We start from the raw sequence: 19,398 nt of genomic DNA on the forward strand, positions 1-19,398 counted from the left end.
AAACAATGTCTTGATTTCAGCAACACATCTGGAAAAAACCTCTGTTCCTTTCTTTCCTTAGCAATAAAATATATTTATGGGAAACCCTTGAATGCATTATGCTGACGTTCCATTTTTCCACTCGGTTTCGGGCAGCGCTGGGATGTTTTCTAAATTTGTATCACATCGTATGCCATCTTTATCTTCCCAGCCTCTGTTACTCACTCATGTAACACGCCTGACCACAATGCCCAAAGCGTATTTTATATGATTACAGACTACAGGGTCTAGTTCAGGCCAGAAATCCTTGGTAGACATTAAATGCAATAGGAAATGGTTGTGCAGTACACTGTCATTCTTTCGATAATAATTTGTGGAAATCATTTTAATACTGTGTTCATGTGTCTCCGTTAGGCTACATCGGCGTGGTGAACCGCAGTCAGAAAGACATCGATGGGAGGAAGGACATCACTGCGGCTATGGCTGCTGAGAGGAAGTTCTTCCTGTCACATCCTGCATACAGACACCTGGCAGACCGTATGGGGACAGCTTACCTACAAAAAGCGCTCAACCAGGTGAGACGAAGATGCTTGTGGAGATGTACAATAAATCATCTCTAGCTGGAAATATAGTTTCCAGGACTGGGACAAGACCACATTATCAAATTCTTTCCGCATTAGTTACTTACTTACTTACATATTGAAGTCATATTCAAATTCACATTTCAAGTCAAATTTACATTTATGGAATATGGTGGATCTTTTTATCCAGAGGGACTTACTAAAGTCTTTCATTCTCAGACTGTTTCCCTAAATCATGAACGATACTTAGTACTTAGTCCATTAACCCTATTGGGAAGGTTAGTATCATAACCATCCAAAAGACATGCATTAAATACGCTTTACAAACAAAACTATTGGGACATCTTACTTTTCCAGCGATATGTCGTTCCTCCCCGAACTGTTACAACAATTTTGGAAGCACACAATTGTATAAGAATCCTTTGAATGTGGTAGCATTTAATTTTCCCTTCACTTGAACTTCAAACAGGATCCAACATGACAATGCCACTGTACACAAAGCCAGCTCCATGAAGATCTGCTTTACATGGGTTTGAGTGGAAGATCATGAGTGGCCTGCTAAAGAGCTTTGACCTCAACCCTATTGAACACCTTTGGGATGAATAGGAATGCTGACTGCACCCCAGACCTTTACTATCTGGCTGAATGAGAACCAATCGCCACAAAACCAGAAATCTAGTGAAACATCTTCCCAGAAGAGTGGAGGTTATTATAATAGCAAATGTGACTAAATGTGGAATGGGATGTTTAGAAAGCACATACCAATCCTAAAGTAGTAGAGTGAAGTCAAGTGGCTTTCATTTAAATTTCAGCCATATACACTACAATACACATCCTCCAGGACTAAGATCCTCCATAAAACAATATAACTCAACAATAAATGGCACAAAACAACCTTGAACAAACAGACAAATGTGCAAACATTTAGCGCAAACAACAGAACACAGTGACGCAATAATACTACTAAAAACATTTAAGAAATACCAGAATAGCTAACATGAGTGTACCCTTAGCTAAACTCGCTAATGTCAGAGTTACTTATGTTTAATCACTGGAGGATGAAAAGCAAATAATTGTACAACCCTAAATTGTGTTAATCCCATCATTTTTTCAGCAACTAACCAATCATATCCGAGACACACTGCCCGGACTGCGCAGTAAACTCCAGAGCCAGCTGCTATCCATCGAGAAAGAGGTGGAGGAGTATAAGAACTTCCGCCCAGACGACCCGTCTCGAAAGACCAAGGCCTTGTTGCAGTCAGTAACTCAGCTTTCTACATGTACACAAACATGCAGAGGATGTACATATACTCATCTGCAGCAACACAAACATCTGGGTGTTTGATATAAATATTTAGTTCTTGCTCTGTAGATATATAAAGCATCTTCACTTCTTCTTCTCCTCCTTCTTTTTTTTCTTCAACGATGTGCCTCTCTAGGATGGTGCAGCAATTCTCTGTGGATTTTGAAAAGCGTATCGAAGGCTCAGGTGATCAGATCGAGACTTATGAGCTTTCAGGTGGAGCGAGGATCAACCGTATCTTCCACGAACGCTTTCCTTTCGAACTGGTCAAGGTGTGTGAAGATCACAAAACACACTCTTCAAAAACACACTCTTCATGTTTAATGAGTGTGTTTATTGTAATTCCCATAACCAATATTAGCCTGAAGTTTACAACTGCAGAAGAAAAAAAATCAGCCGTACTATTATGCAGAACTCGGGTCATGCTGCTATCACTTAGCGACCAAAAGAATGAGTCACGGCCCAAACTCGCGCCTCCCTCGAGTCATGACTACAGGCTTTATGAGTAAAACATTCGTCTCCCGCTTACTGGGGAAAAAAAAAACACTATACACACACACACACACATACACGTTCCAATAAAACACGCTGTCTAAAGCAGCTAAACAGGAAGTGGTCAAGAGAAAAGAAAGAGAAAAGAATTCTTGGACGCGTTCTCTTCTTATTACTAACTGAATCACTACTGGCTCAAATTAGAATCATTATATTAGTAAGAATTTAGTTGGTGCTTGGATTAAAGTGATTGGTTATAAAATCGTGGTTCTGGTCTTCTTCTGTGTGATGATTTATTCCACAGGAAAAGTATAAATTCTTAGTAGTTTAAGTTCTGGCTGGAAATGTAGACGATCAGTCAAGATAATATTTATGAGGGCTGAAGAAAGAGGCTTCCAAGCTAAAAAAAAAAAAAAAAAGAGTCACAGAAGCTTGTATAAAATGTATAAATAAATTACAGGACTCGTAATATAGCCGCAACAACAATATTAAGCTACATAAAATTTTGATGACAAAATATTAAGCAATTTAAGTTATATTCAGCTGTCCTGTACAATTACAGCTTTCAACCATGGTGGGCTTGGCCTAGGATGTGTCATTATACCAAATTATAATACTGTTAATGGATGATCTTTACACCATTACATTGTTAAGCTGTTTACCAGTGTTGGACAGGAAGTGAATGTAATTCGTTACTGTGTTTAAGTAGCTTTTACACGTATCTGTACTTTACTCAAGTATTTCTATTTGAGGAGATTTTTACTTTACTACATTTCAAAGTCAAATATCTCAACTACATTTTGCAAAATCAGTCGTTCCTTTTTTATTTACGATTCGATAACTGGTCAAGCACGCAGCAAGCCACCAATCAGGGTCGAGTGCACGCTTTGCATTGAACTTGTTTTGATTGGCACTTGGTGTATTTACTTATCACCAACATACAAGTCAGCGTCAGTTCAACAGCAAGCAGAACATTTAGAGAGGAGATAACTCCTTACTTGAATTTACCACAACCCCAATGGCCTCGTTTGCACGTTTTCTTTAAGTAGTTGAAAAGAAAGTCATGATAATTGTAATAAATACCAATCAGGGTTTGACTCATTAATATCATTCTAATAATAGACTGTTATGTTGAGAGTCACATTAGAGTCTTATTACCTAAACTGAGTTGATTAAATAAAGAGTCTTTTGACAAAAATGTTCAAAGGAACATTATAGCCATAATAAATAATAGTACTTTGGATATTTCAGTACATGTGAAGGCAAATATATAACTGTTTCTCTTTGACTTTTTATCCTCCTATAGTTACAATTATACTGGGGGATCTCCAAAACACATTAACTCCTCTTTTATTGTAGCTACTATAAACGTTTGTTCCTTTAGAAGACTTACTCCTGAAAATAATAAGACAATAAATCGCACTCTTCCTGTCTCTGCAGATGGAGTTTGATGAAAAAGAACTGCGCAAGGAGATCAGCTACGCCATCAAGAACATTCATGGCATCAGGCACGTCTTCTTTCCACCATTCCTCATTTTTGAATAAATGTTTTGTGTGTGTGTGTGTGTGTGTGTGTGTGTGTGTGTGTGTGTCTGTGTCTGTGTCTGTGTCTGTGTGTGTGTGTTAGACAAAAACTAATCACGACAGCTCATTGAGTTTCATACGAACCAGTATTTATGAATTCAAGATACAGGAAGAGAAGTTTGTAATGAGATTTTTTCATTATTAATATGTGTCACTCTTACAACAGAGTTTTAGTGGCACATTAAAATGTGAAATTCAAAGATAATGAAATTAAAATAGTTGCAATTCAAGAGTAAAAGTAAAACTTACGAGAATAAATTCATAGCAATATGTGAAGGAAGTTGAAATATTTGAACCCCGAATCCCAGCTGAAGTACTGGGGATGTCTGAGACGTCGAGCTCGCCAGTGTTTAACTACTTCAGGTTCAATTTCTTTAATCATCTTCCTCATAGTCTCTTGAGAAACATATCCTAATTGAATAGCAAGCAGATGTAACCAACGATATTCTTTCGACTGCAAAAAAGAGGCAATTTCCTTAATGTCTATCTAATTTTTTTCCTTTAAATAAATTGTTTCCTACATAATCTATAACCGTTTACTAATAATAGCTATGGTAAAAGACAATTTCCTTATTGTGAAATCCTAACCTAATGTAGGATTTAACCAACTCCACATCTATTTTATTTAAAACAGTGAAATGTTTTCCCCAGTTTTGTAATTTTTCTCAAAAAATTACGACTTTATTCTCGTAATCTGTGCACTGAAATGCCATTGCACACTCTAACCCAAATGCTTGCAGTGTGTGTGGTTTCTTCTTGTATGGAGTAACTGACTTAAAACTTCACCAGTCAGCATCACTGGACAGGATAGAAACCTGACAACTAACTGATTTCTCATTACTCATTTCCTACACATCACCAGAGGCAGTTATTTCTGGATAATGATTCTATTCTCTATATTTTTGTGTGTTTTTTAGAACAAATAAGGACATTTCAATAGTTCTCTATGATTAATTGGTTTTTTTCTTGCTAGTCAAGGTTGGGAACAGACAGAGTCATGCTATCTGGATTATAATGAATTTATAAAAGTTAATTTTTTTTTTAAACAAGATTTTCCTGTGTTACTCTTAAATCATACTTAACCGTATTAACATTCTCACTGCCCGATGTTTCCTTTTTTTCTCTTACCCCCTTCTCTTTTTTTTCACCTTTGGACCTGTCTGTTTCCTTTTTGATGGGCAGAACTGGGCTCTTCACCCCGGACATGGCCTTTGAGACCATTGTGAAAAGGCAGATTGCGAAGATTAAAGCGCCCTGCCAGAAATGCGTGGACATGGTCATTTCTGAGCTAGTCAATACCGTTAGGCAGTGTACCAAGAAGGTAAAAGCCCTGGTGGAGGGTAATGATGTGTCCCAGTTCCCCCTAAACTTGTCATTGTTTGCCCATGGGCCTGATGCTGGGCTGCAGAGGGGCAAAGGCGTGTGTGAGTGTGTGTTTGTGTTTGTGTTTGTGTACCTGGCTGTAGGTTTGGAACAGAAATGGGAAGAATGGCCATGGCATGGTCAAAAGAGCTGCCTGCACTGGGTTGAAACATCTGGGTGCTGGAGTTTCACTGCTAAGTGGGACTGAAGAAGATGCACAGTTTCTGATATATATATAGCAGGGCTGGGTGTTGCGAAGACATGACACTGATATTGTCATCTATAATGTACTTTTTAAAATATATATATATATATATATTAGTGATTATTACCATTTCCACTTACTTAAAAATGGTTTTACTGTCACACTAGCTAGCACTGGCTTAACATTTCTCCTGTAATTTTAATTACAATTAGTAGAAAGTGCTTACTAGCGTTAGTCTGCTATTATATTGTGTTGCTCAAGTTAGCTAATGTTAGACTTGCTTTATTTGGCAGTGTAGATTAGTAGTAATTTTTTCTAACCAACTTCAGGCTTCCATATTGCATAAAATAAAAAAATGAATATCTAACATGAGGTGAACAAATGAACACATTTATAAAGTAATTCATTTCGTAGCTACACACAAGTTTACTAGCAAAGCTAGCTATTTAGATAAATATTGTGTTGTTAAAGCTGTTTTAGTTAGATTGTGTAGTTAGTGTGACTTTATGCCATTTTGTTAGCATGACTCATTGGCATTTTGGTAGCATGCCACATGATAATCTTTGGAAAAAAAACCCTGCTCTGAAACCTTTAAGCAATCATTTATTAATATATATTATAACAGCTTAGCATACAAAAACCAAAGGCATATTTATGCTGCTTTTAACGTAATATAATCCAAGCATTGAGACTTCAGCGCCCAGACCCCCGGCTTGAAGACTGCAGCGGTGCAAATTTACGCCAGTCGGAATAAGTATACCGATTCCAGCGAACAAGTCACTTGAAACGATGCAGTTGAACAAACTGTAAAGAAAATGCAAAAGAATTGCATTTCCAGTATTTGTTTTACATTTACAACTACGCAACCACAGAGGACAAAGACAGGAGGTTATTAACAAGCACTAACACCCAGATTAACGACCACTGGAGAGCCGTGTCAGCACTCTGTAGGAGTTCCTACTGGTTCAGGAGGGATGTAATAGACTGGCTCTGGTTTGGTGGTCAGCTGTAAGGTTGGGGTCATGGAGAGCGGAATGTAAAGGGTCTCTGACTGGCGTGAATGTGCGACGCTGCAGTCTAAATTATTCCTGGCTTCAAGCTGCTGACTTGTGGACAGCACACTGAGGTTTCCTCTCTCTCTCTCTTTCTCTCTCTCTCTCGCTCTCTCTCTCGCTCTCGCTCTCTCTGTGGGAGGGAGATCTTGGCTTGTGCCCTGTGACGTATGGCTTAAGGAGAAACCAAATGTCTCACTTGCCTTTTCTTTTCTCTGTGCTGTCTTATCTGTCCTTCCATCCTTCCTTAACTCTTCTTTCCCCCCTTCTTCATTTTTGCATTTCTTCTCTTCCTTTTTTATTTTACCTCTTTATTTCCATCCCTTTTCCCTTTCATCCACCTCTCTTTCTCCTTTGCTGTGCTGTGCCACCCCCACTTCCTCTACAGGACGGGCCTGTTTACACCCGATCTGGCCTTCGAGGCCATAGTGAAAAAGCTGATCCAAAAGCTGAAGTCTCCCTGCCTGAAGTGTATAGATATGGTAGTGAGTGAACTGACCTCCACCATACGAAAATGTAGTGAAAAGGTAATGCAGAAACAAAATCCTTTTTTGTCTGCGTCATCTTAAGTATGGATAGACTGATGGCTGGAATCAAAATCAGAAATTCAGATGAAAGAATCTGTGGCCATTAATTTTGTTTGATGACAGGGAGCAGTATTTCTTCATTCAGGCTAAAATACATGTGATTAAGTAAGGAATAAAATGTTTGTGGCTGTGCTGTTATTGGAAAATAAGCAATAACATGTCAGCTTGATGCGACCTGACTTGAGTCGCTTGAGTCTGACTGATTCCAACCCTAAATTTGATTATCTTGTAATAACAGCATGTTTAATAGTGTTTTAATTCTCTTATGCCACAGCAATGTATCAAAAAGCTACAACTATTTCTTTATTGGTGGATGGCATGTCATATTTTTTCTACTAACTTATTATTACATTTAATGTTGTCGAATGCCCATGGAACACGTTATCTATAAACATTCCCTCATTCCCACTCGCTGTTTCTTGTTCTTTCACTCCTGATATTAATAAGACACATTGGCATATGAAAAATCCTGAAGACTTTCTCATCAAGGTAAACTTCTGTTACCAGGCACCAAAACTGGAGACTCCTTGCATAAATTAAAAATAACCTCTTAAATAAATAACCTTTTCATTAAAGAGAACTTACATTATATAAACAAGAGTTTGCAGACACCTGACCATTTAATTTTTAGGTGCTTCTTGAACATCCCATTCCAAATGTCTCAATTTGCCATTATAGTAAGCTACACTCTTTTGGGAAGATGTTCCACTAGAATTTGGAGTGTGATTGTGGAGATTTGTGATCATTTATCTACAAGGGTTTTAGTAAAGTCAAGTACTCATGTAGGTAAGGTGAAGAGGTCTGAAGTTCCAATTCATCCCATAGGTGTTTGTAAAGAGTAATACAACTTGTGAAAGTGTAAAGGCATTTCATTTTGAGGGTATAAGGATATGATTACATACTTATTCATTTTACTGGCTACATGAGTCATTTAGCACTGTCAAGTGTGTTCGTGGACATGAAGCAGATATGTCAAACATGTAACCCCTCTCACATCTCAGCGTTAGGTTTTTTACTTTTAGTTAGGGTAGGGTGAGAACAAATAGTTTAGCAATTAAACCAATAAATATATAAATAGAATTAAACATATGGTTGTGTATGTAACTATTTATGTCTTTCACATCTATTGGTCAGGGCAATGCCAGGGCAATATTCCTTTAAAATTAGCTGAGATTTCTTGCATGCTCATATTCTTGGCAATTACTAATAACCATGACCTTATTTGAGTTATGTATTCTGCTCCATGCTAGATCATATTTGTTCTCTGGCCTTTTTTTTTAAACGTGGTGTTTTGGTGTAAAAATCTAAACACAATGTGAAAACATACAGTAGTCATGGTAGGCTTCTTCCATTCTGTTCATAGAGTCTGGTTTTCTAGCCTGCTTGAAACTTTTTGGTTTTGTTTGCTTAATTGCCACTTGAGGTTCCTGGTCTTTCCAATTTCCAAACCTTGGTGTTTTAGTCAGTCCTGCTTATTCTTCCTCTGAGATCTGCACGATGTTGTCAAGAAACTAGGGGAGGTAAAGGATGGAAAAATGTGTAAAAACCCTGCAAAACTCTTTATTAACACATAATAATGAAAACTTAAAATAAAATAGAAAGTTTCTTTAAGAGCCAAATGCCAGAATATTCCAGCAACAGTCAGTCTATCCTTACCAATTTTACAATTATTAATCTCATTCCATTTTCATTTATTTCATGTGTTTTATTCCTTATCACGTACGCTACAGATTTATTTGTTTCTCCTACAAAACAATGTCTCAAATTCAGCTATCAAATTGTCTTACTTTATCTGCATTTATGTAGCCCCCTCCTGTCTTCTTTTTCACTTGCTTTGGTCAACTCTGAGTCTTTTTTTATTCGCGATTTATTCATCAATGTAGTACTTTTTATAAAAATCCTAATGGATCTTTTATGAATTTGTTCGTAACGTTTAGGACGGTGGGTCCTGTTACACTCACTAGCTAACACCACTAAAAACATCAGTCACTACCCTTGTCCTCTTCTCATGTGGTGTCATTCATATCCACCTTTTAGCCAAATTTGTTCAGTGATTTTTCTTTCTTTCTCCAGTTGGCCTCTTGTGGATTTCTACAAACACATACTCCATGTCAAAAGTGGTTCAACATGATTTTGTCCCACCAAGCAGCTATAACACAAGGTCTATCGTAGTTGGTCGTGAGAGGATATGACTGTGCTGAAAATCCACATGAGGCCACTTTGATCTCTTCCAAAATCCTCTCCTCCCTCTCTTTCTCTCTTTCATTTTATTCGTTAAGTGCATGTGCAAATGTACTGCTTATGTCTGCAAGCAGTCTTACTGTTTTGTGTTTCTTTAAATTCCCCCTGTTTTTTTGTATTGTTGAAGCAGAGTCGATCCGAATGCCTGCCACTTTAAGCTGTTTTATAAAAGGGTCTCTGCATGTCTTATTGTAATGCATCATTAACTTAAAAAGCTCCAAGAATTAAAATGGTCTACAAAAGATACTGAAGCAGGGTGCTTTCACACCTATTAGTCTGTTTGACGACACTGAATCAGAGGAAAATTTACACTTTTAAGATTGTTTGCCAAATAGAAATTGTTTGCTCACATGGTATTAAACAAATTGCTACCTAAAAAGGCAACAGACCTTTGAATATTGTTTGCTGAAATCACTAAGATCACCAACGTGTATAGAACACAGAGCTAGCACTAAAGTTCAAATTTGATGTCAGATACACCATTCTGTTTTTTTATTTAATGTTTTTTGAGATGTGGCATTTCTGCATTGCTACAGCTCTGTATTTGGGCCCAATTTGCAATCCAAAACGTGCAGGATGTGGAATACACACCAGGATTCAAGTCAAATTAACTAAACATTTGAAAGCACCCTTAGTATCTGATCGAGTCAGTCTGAAGACCTAAAAGCAGCCAAGGTATATCATTGTAGTCAGATATATAAAATAAGCTAATTGAGGTCATCGGGTAATTTTCACAGCATGAATAAAATACAACTATAAAATCTAACATAACAATTACATTCCTCTGAAATGCTTTTAAATATAAAGGACTTCGATAAAGAATTTAATCTAATTGGTAACAATCATTTGCAGCATTTGTATGTATGAATTATTCTATTAGATTTTGTTACTTGTGCAGAGGAACGTTATACTTGGTTAGTTTTTAATATCCAGCATGTATTATAGCAATATGTAGCTGAAGACATCAATAACAGGCTGAGTGTATGATACATCTGCTCTCTGCCCTGCATCTTGTCTGCATTTGTGTGTGTGTGTGTGTGTGTGTGTGTGTGTGTGTGTGTGTGTGTGTGTGTCTGTGTCCATAGCTTGCCCAGTACCCCATGCTGCGAGAGGAAATGGAAAGAATCGTCACTCAGCACATCCGCGATCGTGAGGGTCGCACCAAGGAACAGGTGAGGTGTAAAGGGAACGATTGCCTGTATATACAACACTTACATATGCACTGCATTCATCTGAATGATTTATGAAAGGCTTATGAGGTGTCATTACAAAATATAATCATTATGAGCATCTGGTCAAGATATTCACAATGTTTTTTTCAATTATTCTCTTTGGAAATCTATTTATTTTTAACTGAAAGCACATTCTTAATGTTTTGAGAACAAGAGATAGACAACACACATACTGCATCATAACAATGACTGTATAGATCCAAATTGAAAGGTTACTACTAGTTTGAGGGCATAAATACTGTTAATTTGGGCGGAACATGAGATGCCTAAATAAGTGTTCTGGAAGAAATTCATCTGAAGGTTTGTCTATTCAACCCTGAAGGTCCATATATGAATTAGAAACAGTATAGACACTTTATAGTTAAGGACAACTGTCACTGCAGCCCTCCACCGATCTGGGCTTTATGGCGAAAATGGCTAGGCGGAAGCTTCTCCTCTTTGCAAAACCCATGGAAGCCTTTTGGGTTTGCCAACAGGCACCTGAAGAACTCTCAGTCTGTGTGGAACAAGATTCTCTGGTCTTATGAAAAAAATTAAAGCATGATGGTGGCAGCATCATACAGTGTGAGTGTTGTTCTGCAGCAGGGACTGGGCAATTGGTCACGGTTGAGGGGAACCTGAATTCCATACAAAGATATCCTCAATAAAAACCTGTTCCACAGCGCTCAGGACCTCCGTCTGGGTCGAAGGGTAAACTTTCTACATGACAACAACCCTTAACACAGCCTAGACATCATAAGTGTGGTTTAGGGACAACTATATAAATATCCTAGAGTGGCCTATCTAGAGCTTAGACTTGAACCCCATTTTGAAAATCTCTGGAGAGAAGGCATAAAAATGAAGGTGTACATTTATAATACAGTATTATTTTATAAATATATGTACAGTATACTATGCTTTCAAATAAGTGATAAGTGTCCAGTATAGGTTAAACAGATTTTGCCTTAACATCCTCTAGAATATTCTGTAAACTCCACCCGCTTTTGACAGAACCTGATGTAAACCAAAGTCAGGCCTAAATACGAACATATTGAAACCTCAGCAACAATTTTATTTACTTTTGATCACAAGGTGATGCTGCTGATTGACATTGAGCTGGCTTACATGAACACCAACCATGAAGATTTCATCGGGTTTGCCAAGTGAGTTTTTCACGTCATGTACGATCACACTGAGGGTTTTATGTCACTTGAGAAATACTTAAACTTCGATATCACACTTTGCAAATGAGAGAAAGTCAGAAATAAATAAAAAGAAAGGCCAGGACATAAAATTTAGCTATAAACGATAAACACGGGCATGTTCCAGTCATCTATGTCAAATATACAATTTCTTTTAAGAAGCACAAAAAGGCCTAAATTCGACAGATTTGAAACTTTTGGGTATGTTGGTGATTATTGACAGTAGGAAAGTCTGGAATTTGTTTTGCATGAATTAGATTTATTCAAACACAAAAACAGGTTCAGTGATAAATTGTTTTAATTCCAATAATTGGCTTGTGATGTGAAAATATGATGAACAAAGCGACAAAACTATCAATACACTTCTGTATTAATTCAACAATAGCTATAAACTCTTTTTATCTATTCTTCATTTGTATTTTTATTTATTATAAGCTGTTTTAGTATGTGTATATCTATTTGTAATATAACATGCTTTTTAATAAAAATAACAAACTCAAAAATATTTCATTTCAGCGCTGAATGTAAAGATTATGTAACAAAAACCAACAATGAAAAAAAGCATCCAGTGTTTAAACAAAACTAAAATCGATTTTTCCTGCTCTTTAGTGCGCAGCAGAGAAGCAGCCAAATGAGCAAGAAGAAAGCAGCTGGCAACCAGGTACATTTTTTACCCCTTACAGCGCCATCTTCAGGACTGGGTTAAGATACACATTTTACTTTTTTCTGTGTCGTCATTTTTCTCAATATTATCAATCACTATTGATTTTAAAGCAATAGTTCAGCCAGAAATTAAATTAATGTATTATTCTTTAAACTCAAATATAGTCAGTTAGTGAAGTCTAATAACTGATCTGATATAAAGCCACCAGTTTAGCATTATGCATGTGTAATATTTTACACACAAGCTTGTTTTCTGCCACAGAAAGAAGAAAGAAAAATTGTCATAGCATCACATAGATGAGTGCTGCATAAGGACTTAGATAGGTGGTGTAGCCTACATTTTTGGAGGTTTTAAAATGGATTTCTTTGGAAAGCTTTGTGAAAGAGTGATCATTTTGGTGTTTAATTTGCATGATGCTAAACTGGCAGCTGCTCAATTGCAACTTGTGTTTCAATGGTATATATTGTATATACTGTATTTGTGGTTGAACTCTTCCTTTAACTCTTTACATACTGTACGTCCTCATACATGTGGTGTCGCTTTAGAATAAATGTCGAGTTTCTTGACCGTGTTTGTGTCTCCTACATTTTCTGTTTTCTTCTGTATGTCGTTTCATGCTGCTTCATCTTCTACTTCTACTTCTTCTTTATCAACTGGTCCAGGGGCAGGTTTGTGCTCTCGCTCATAGCAGTTGAAATGAAGAGACTTTTTTTTTTGTTGAGAGAAAACTGATCCAAATCAGTTATATGAAAAAAAAAACAATTAGATTTTTGCATTTTTATTCTCTTAAAAAATGTGCTTTTTATTTACCGTTACATTTCAGGCAGTTGTTAAGAGCATAAACCTCCTGAGCGATCGAGTTCATTTTGTTCTGAGAGATCATTTCAGATCTCAGTGCCACTGCAGTTAAGAGTAGAGTCGACATTGTCGTAGCATTATGTAATTGTGCAGCTATTTCGGAAACGTGAGTGGATGTGACAGCATTCCTGAGGCTAGTGTGACTAGCAGCAGCCACGTTTTTTTAACGCAGGTGGTCAAGACAGTCAAAAAGTTCTAGGCATAAAATTGCCATATTACTGTCTTTTTTTGGGCTTCGCCTTAACAACAAGCCATAATCATTTTTATTCAACATGGTTTTTCTATTGTTGTTTCCCGAAACCACAAGACAAAACAGGTTCATTTAAGAGTAAAAGTTTACACCCCCATATAGATTCTTGAATAGAAAATATCAATATATTTAATTAAATACATATACATAATGTAAAAAGGGTTGGGGTGAGATATAAGTCCAAAGTATGGCCATACAAGATATTTATTTGATAAGGAGAATTATAATTCTTCAATCTAGATAAGATATTATCCTAATGTACACTATTTGCTATCTTTTATTTAACTTTAAAACATTTAAAAATGAATTAACATCTACTTTTATTTTGTTCTCTGTTTTATATAATGGGATTCAAACCTTTTGCACTCCAAATTATATATTTTTTGTTCTATTTCCTTTTGGCATCGTTTGTCCGTTTTGTGTTTTTATAATCAGTTGATATTTTTTCCTTTGCCTCCTCTGCTCTAGGATGAGATCATGGTAAGTACTGTTCTTATATTTACGATGGTGTGTGTGTGTGTGAGTGTGGTGTGTGTGTAAGTGATATCACTAATGTAGATGGCAGGTGGCTCCAGCATCTTCCACACACTGGCTGTTTTTTGTTTATGTCTGTCTTTCAGACTGTCTTTACAAACTCTAAAGCAAACTCTAAACCCCTTTTTGAACAACACAATTCAGTTCCTTGGAGCCAAATATGTATTTGGATTATCTATATATATATATACTGTACTGTACTGTTCGTTTCATGTGGTTGAAAATTTCAGACTTTCTTTTCTCGGCTGTGTGATTTTATGCCCTGCAGCCCAGCTGTGTGTAATGTCAGCTGTGTGTAATGTCAGCTGTGTGTAATAATACATGTTAAGAGAGTGTAGGTTATGCTGTGGTCATGTGGGCATGTTCTCGACTTCAAAATTAAGGTGCTGATGTTGACTAGGTATGGTAAGATTCACCTAAAAAGTGTGTATCGGATACAAGTTGGCAATTGAATCACAATGCATCGTTTTGAACATATTTGCATCGATTTATTCATATGTAATTATTAGTAGATCCGCTTTTTTTATTAATTAGAAAGTGACCAATAATTTGTGACCAACATTTTACATGTAGATTTCTCCTCGCTAAACCACTGCTGCTACATGAATATGACGTATCACAACACTGTAGAGACCGAGGCGTGTCCTGAGAGTCACATATAATACAGATTAACATGGCAGAGGTAGAGCTGTAACTTCCTGGAGACAGAACAGGAAAACAACGTGTGTGTTTGTGTGTGTGTGTGTGTGTGTGTGTGTGTGTGTGTGTGTGTGTGTGTGTTTATACTATTAACAATCTCTCGGTACGTTATTCTGTGTCTCAGGTCATCAGGAAGGGCTGGCTGACGATCAACAACATCAGTATCATGAAAGGTGGCGCTAAGGAGTACTGGTTTGTGTTAACAGCGGAATCGCTCTCCTGGTACAAGGATGACGAGGTAAGACCCTACTATTTATCCTGCCTGAACAAAGTAGAGCATTAGACTGAAAATGTAATGTTGGCAGTCAGCTGAATAAATAATAGAACCATGGCATGGCCAGGTTTAATGCCAACAGTAATGTAAGTTGATATAAATATCACAAGTAACACAACAGATGATATCATGGAGTCCACTTCTGCATTGTGCTTTGTGTTTTCACATTGAAACATGTGTCTTTAAGGAATGGGAAGCAAAAACTTATGTGTCACAATTCTCTTTTGAAAGAAAAAAAAATGTCAGAAGTACTAAATAAAAAAAATCTGTATTTTGTATATACACTATAGGGACAGTATTTGTGCCATATGTTCTTCCCCAAATTTTCACCACAAAGTTCGAGGCACACAATTGTATAAGATGTCTTTGGATGCGGTAGCATTCAATACTCCAGTCCCTTGTTTTACATGGTGTGGAGAGGAAGATCTTGAGTGGGCTGCTAAAAATCTCTGACCTCAACCCTATTGAACACCTCTGGGAGGAATTGGAATGCTAATTGTACCTCAGACCTCCTCACCTAACCTACATCAGTACCTGATTTTACTAACACCCTTGTGGTGGAATGAGCACAAATCTCCACAAGTATGCTCAACCAGCATGCTTTGCTTTTGCTTTTGCTTACAAACTGGCACGAACACAAGCGTTACGCACGCTTGCCAATATGTTTTACTTTTAATAACCGTGGGTTTTATGCGAGATAGATTTATATTAGATAGACATTTTCCAAAATAGAAATGATCTCAATGGGAATTTCTATATTCTTTTAGGCGTTCCATTTTGGCTTTGCTTGCCTTTCTGCTGACTTGGCGAGTTTCAAAAATAAAATAAAAAAATCCGTCTTGTAGAATTTTTTTCTTTTTCCACTGTGGTAAGATTTCTAGTAAATGACTCGTGTTGATGAATATGATGTGTTTTAGATGAACGGAGGCCAAGAGTTCATTGGGTTTCTCTACTACCTTTATATTAGACAGCATTAGGATGGACTGGATGGTAATTTATAGCATTTGTAGTGTGTGTGTGTGTGTGTGTGTGAGAAAAAGAGAAAGAGACTTGACGAAGCTGGCACACACATGTGCATACCAGAATCTGGTGCTGTCAGTGGCGCCTCGCCTGTTCCCCTCCAGACTGGGGCTGCTTCTCATAAAACTCTTAACTTTCAAAGAGAAACGGCAGGGTAGGATACGGTAGGGTTGTGTGTGTGTGTGTGTGTGTGTGTGTGTGTGTGTGTGTGAGAAAAGAGAAAGAGACTTGACGAAGCTGGCACACACATGTGCATACCAGAATCTGGTGCTGTCAGTGGCGCCTCGCCTGTTCCCCTCCAGACTGGGGCTGCTTCTCATAAAACTCTTAACTTTCAAAGAGAAACGGCAGGGTAGGATACGGTAGGGTTGTGTGTGTGTGTGTGTGTGTGTGTGTGTGTGTGTGTGTCTGGTTAGCTGGTTAGGATGGACTTAACGAGGAGCATGTGGGGTAAATAGAAAGAGAGGGAGAAAGGGGATTCTCTGGTGGTCTTTTATCTCGAACACAACTTCTCCTTCTCTAACACACCGAGGGTGGACCTCCACCCGCCTCCTCCCACTCGCCCTCCACCACATGTATTTATTTTAACGTGAGATGGAAAGGGTAGTTCCTCTGAGCACAGGGACCCAAAACTAACACATTTACCCTTGGTGCTATGCGGCTTCGCTTTCTTGTTAATGAGGATAAAAGAGAAATGGCACCCATTTCCAGTGCATTCGTCCAAATCTAGTGTGTGTGTAAGTGTGTGGTACAGTACAGTAACACACACACTCTCTGGGCACACACAGTATGTGCAGGCGTGTTTGCTTTTCTTGGGTGGCATGCGGGTGACTAAGGTCGAGGCCCTTGCTGAGGCGATTTACTAAACCCATTGCTCTTTGTCTAAATAATAAACAGCATCCCAACTGGGTCAATTCTACACATTTGTTTCTTTATTTTTCCTGGAATTTTCCTCCTTACTGTCACTCAAACGCTGCGCTCGCTTTCTCACGTGAACTCTAGTTTCGAATTAGTTATAATTGTGTACTTATAGTTTTATACAGCCGTATTACGATTTTGTACTTTACTAAAGCCCTGTTTGTGTGTGTGTGTGTGTGTGTGTGTGTGTGTGTGTGTGTGTGAGTGATAGGTTGGTTGTGAACGATTCATTCATTGTAAATGAGTCTTTAATGTGACTCAGAAGAACAAGTAGTCTCAAAGACTGATTCATACATTTTTTACCGGATGTGAAGCAGCAAAATCTCCGTAGGTTATGTACTGGAACAGAATGAAGTTGTTTATCTTATGAGTCCTCTGGTCCAATCGCGTATTCTTTTATCACGTGACTCTTATAGACTGTAAAATGCAATAGATGTGTGTGTGTGTGTGTGTGTGTGTGTGTGTGTGTGTGTGTGTGTGTGTATTGTTTTATTGTTTTTTCATTATAATATTTATTTAGATCCGCATCCTGATTGTCCCGGTTTCTTTGTGCTGTAAAGCACATTGTTTCCCTTTTACACAGGAATAAAAGATGAATACTATTAGGAAGCTCATGCCTTTAAAAAAAGAACGAAAATCCCTTTTAGGAATCTCTGGTGAAAGATTGTAGGCAAAAGCCCAGTTTCCAGCAGGTCTTCAAGGGTTCTTTTGATAAATACGGTTTCTTAGCATGTGGAAAAGTTTCTGCTTGTAGTTGAACTGACTGAAGAAGCCACACTGGCTTTAAGGGGCCACTTTTAAAAACCTATTGATTTGTAAAGTACCAGGGACATTTTTAAAGGAACCAGTTACTATGATTGAACCCTGGTGCCTTTTAAGGGTACCTGGTACTCACATTACCATAATGCTTTTCAATGGTACCAGGTATTTTAGTAACCCTTGTGTTTATTAATGGTAGCAGAAACATACTTTAAACCCTAGTCATTTATAATATAAAAAGGTACTCTTAGTAACCCTAGTGTTTTTTAATGGTTCCAGGTACTCTAAATAACTCTAATGCTTATTAATGGTACCAAGTACTCTCACTAACCCTAGTGCCTTTTAAGGGTAGTACGTACTCATATTAAACCTAATGCATTTTAAAGGTGCCAGGTACTTTGATTAAACCCTAATGTTTTAAAAATCGTACCAGGAACTCTCAATAACCGTAGTGCTTTTCTTTTATTGGTACCAGGTACTCTTAGTAACCATAGTGCTTTTTAATGATACCAGATACTCTCATTATTCTGAGAGTATGTATAAAAGTGTGACGCATCAAATGTACAGTATAGTACATTTTTTGTTAGATATTTTTGCTGTGATTCTCTTCTTTTCTCGCTCTCAGACTATAACCTTTCTGCCTGTTGGGTTTTGGTGCTGTGGGGTACACGGGGGGGAAGGGGGTGGTTACAGGGCTTGGTGGTTGTGGTCTGGTTTCTATTACCAGACATGCTTTGAATCAAGCAAACCCAACGTTCCCCAAAGTCTCGCAAAACTGTGCAGACATGAATGAAGAAAAGTCCAAATGCACGAGTCAACATGAGCCCCCTCTCATTCCACTTTCACTTAACACACACACACACACACACACACACACACACACACACACATACACACACACACACACACACACACACACACACACACACACACACACACTGGTATTACTGGCTGTGTTGGATAATTTAATTAACATTTTTGTAGGTACAGAACAATATAATACTGTGAGACAAACTGTATTTTTTTTAATATATTTTTAAAAATCCCTAACATTTTTTTTACCTTTTTATGTAAAATAAATAATTTTTTTCAAAGCAAAAAAAAGAGAAAAAAGAAAAAAAACATGTTTATGTATTCTAATCTGTAAACAAAAGCTACTTCTAGGTCTTTTTTTTACGTTTCTATTTTAATTAAATTTTAATTAAATTTTATTTCATTTTATTTGACTCTTTCTCTCTCTCTCTCTCTCTCTCTCTCTCTCTCTCACTCTCTCTTTCTCTCTCTCTCTCGCTCTCTCTCTCTCTCTCTCTCTCTCTCTCTCTCTCTCTCTCTTTCTCGCTCTCTTTTACACACACACACACACACACACACACACACACACACACACACACACACACACACACACAGGCCCATAGAGACTTTCTGGCTGCTTTTCCTTTCAAACAAATTGTGCACATACTGTACGGTTTATCAACATTATTTGGCGTCATTAAGAAGGCATTTTTGAACTTTTGCAGCATCTGAGACACTCATACTCACTCACTCACACACACACACTCTGCTTGGGATACCACACATGAACTAAGAGAGAACTCTGATTGTGCGTGTTTGTGTGTGTGTGTG

At 37.6% G+C, this 19,398-nt stretch overlaps 1 protein-coding gene across 22 annotated transcripts in view; it reads left to right on the plus strand.

The window, feature by feature from the left end:
* dnm1a (dynamin 1a) overlaps window positions 1-19,398 on the plus strand; it is a 58,758-nt gene that overhangs the window by 13,168 nt on the left and 26,192 nt on the right. For 15 of the 22 annotated variants that reach the window (XR_006924345.1, XR_006924346.1, XR_006924347.1 and 12 more), the window contains exons 6-16: window positions 394-554; window positions 1,675-1,817; window positions 2,000-2,135; window positions 3,796-3,863; window positions 5,122-5,260; window positions 10,472-10,558; window positions 11,690-11,760; window positions 12,409-12,460; window positions 13,126-13,131; window positions 14,040-14,051; window positions 14,929-15,042. Coding sequence is in view for 18 of the 22 variants with exons in the window: in XM_046838852.1 (XP_046694808.1) it covers window positions 394-554; window positions 1,675-1,817; window positions 2,000-2,135; window positions 3,796-3,863; window positions 5,122-5,260; window positions 10,472-10,558; window positions 11,690-11,760; window positions 12,409-12,460; window positions 13,126-13,131; window positions 14,040-14,051; window positions 14,929-15,042 (989 nt within the window). In the remaining 4 variants the exon portion in view is untranslated. Of the gene's footprint in view, window positions 1-393; window positions 555-1,674; window positions 1,818-1,999; window positions 2,136-3,795; window positions 3,864-5,121; window positions 5,261-6,946; window positions 7,086-10,471; window positions 10,559-11,689; window positions 11,761-12,408; window positions 12,461-13,125; window positions 13,132-14,039; window positions 14,052-14,928; window positions 15,043-19,398 lie in introns of all 22 variants that reach the window. The other 7 variants (XM_046838863.1, XM_046838859.1, XM_046838854.1 and 4 more) reach the window with 3 other exon arrangements.

The sequence above is a fragment of the Silurus meridionalis genome, chromosome 25 (genome assembly GCF_014805685.1).
Source record: "Silurus meridionalis isolate SWU-2019-XX chromosome 25, ASM1480568v1, whole genome shotgun sequence".
Lineage (NCBI taxonomy): Eukaryota > Metazoa > Chordata > Actinopteri > Siluriformes > Siluridae > Silurus > Silurus meridionalis.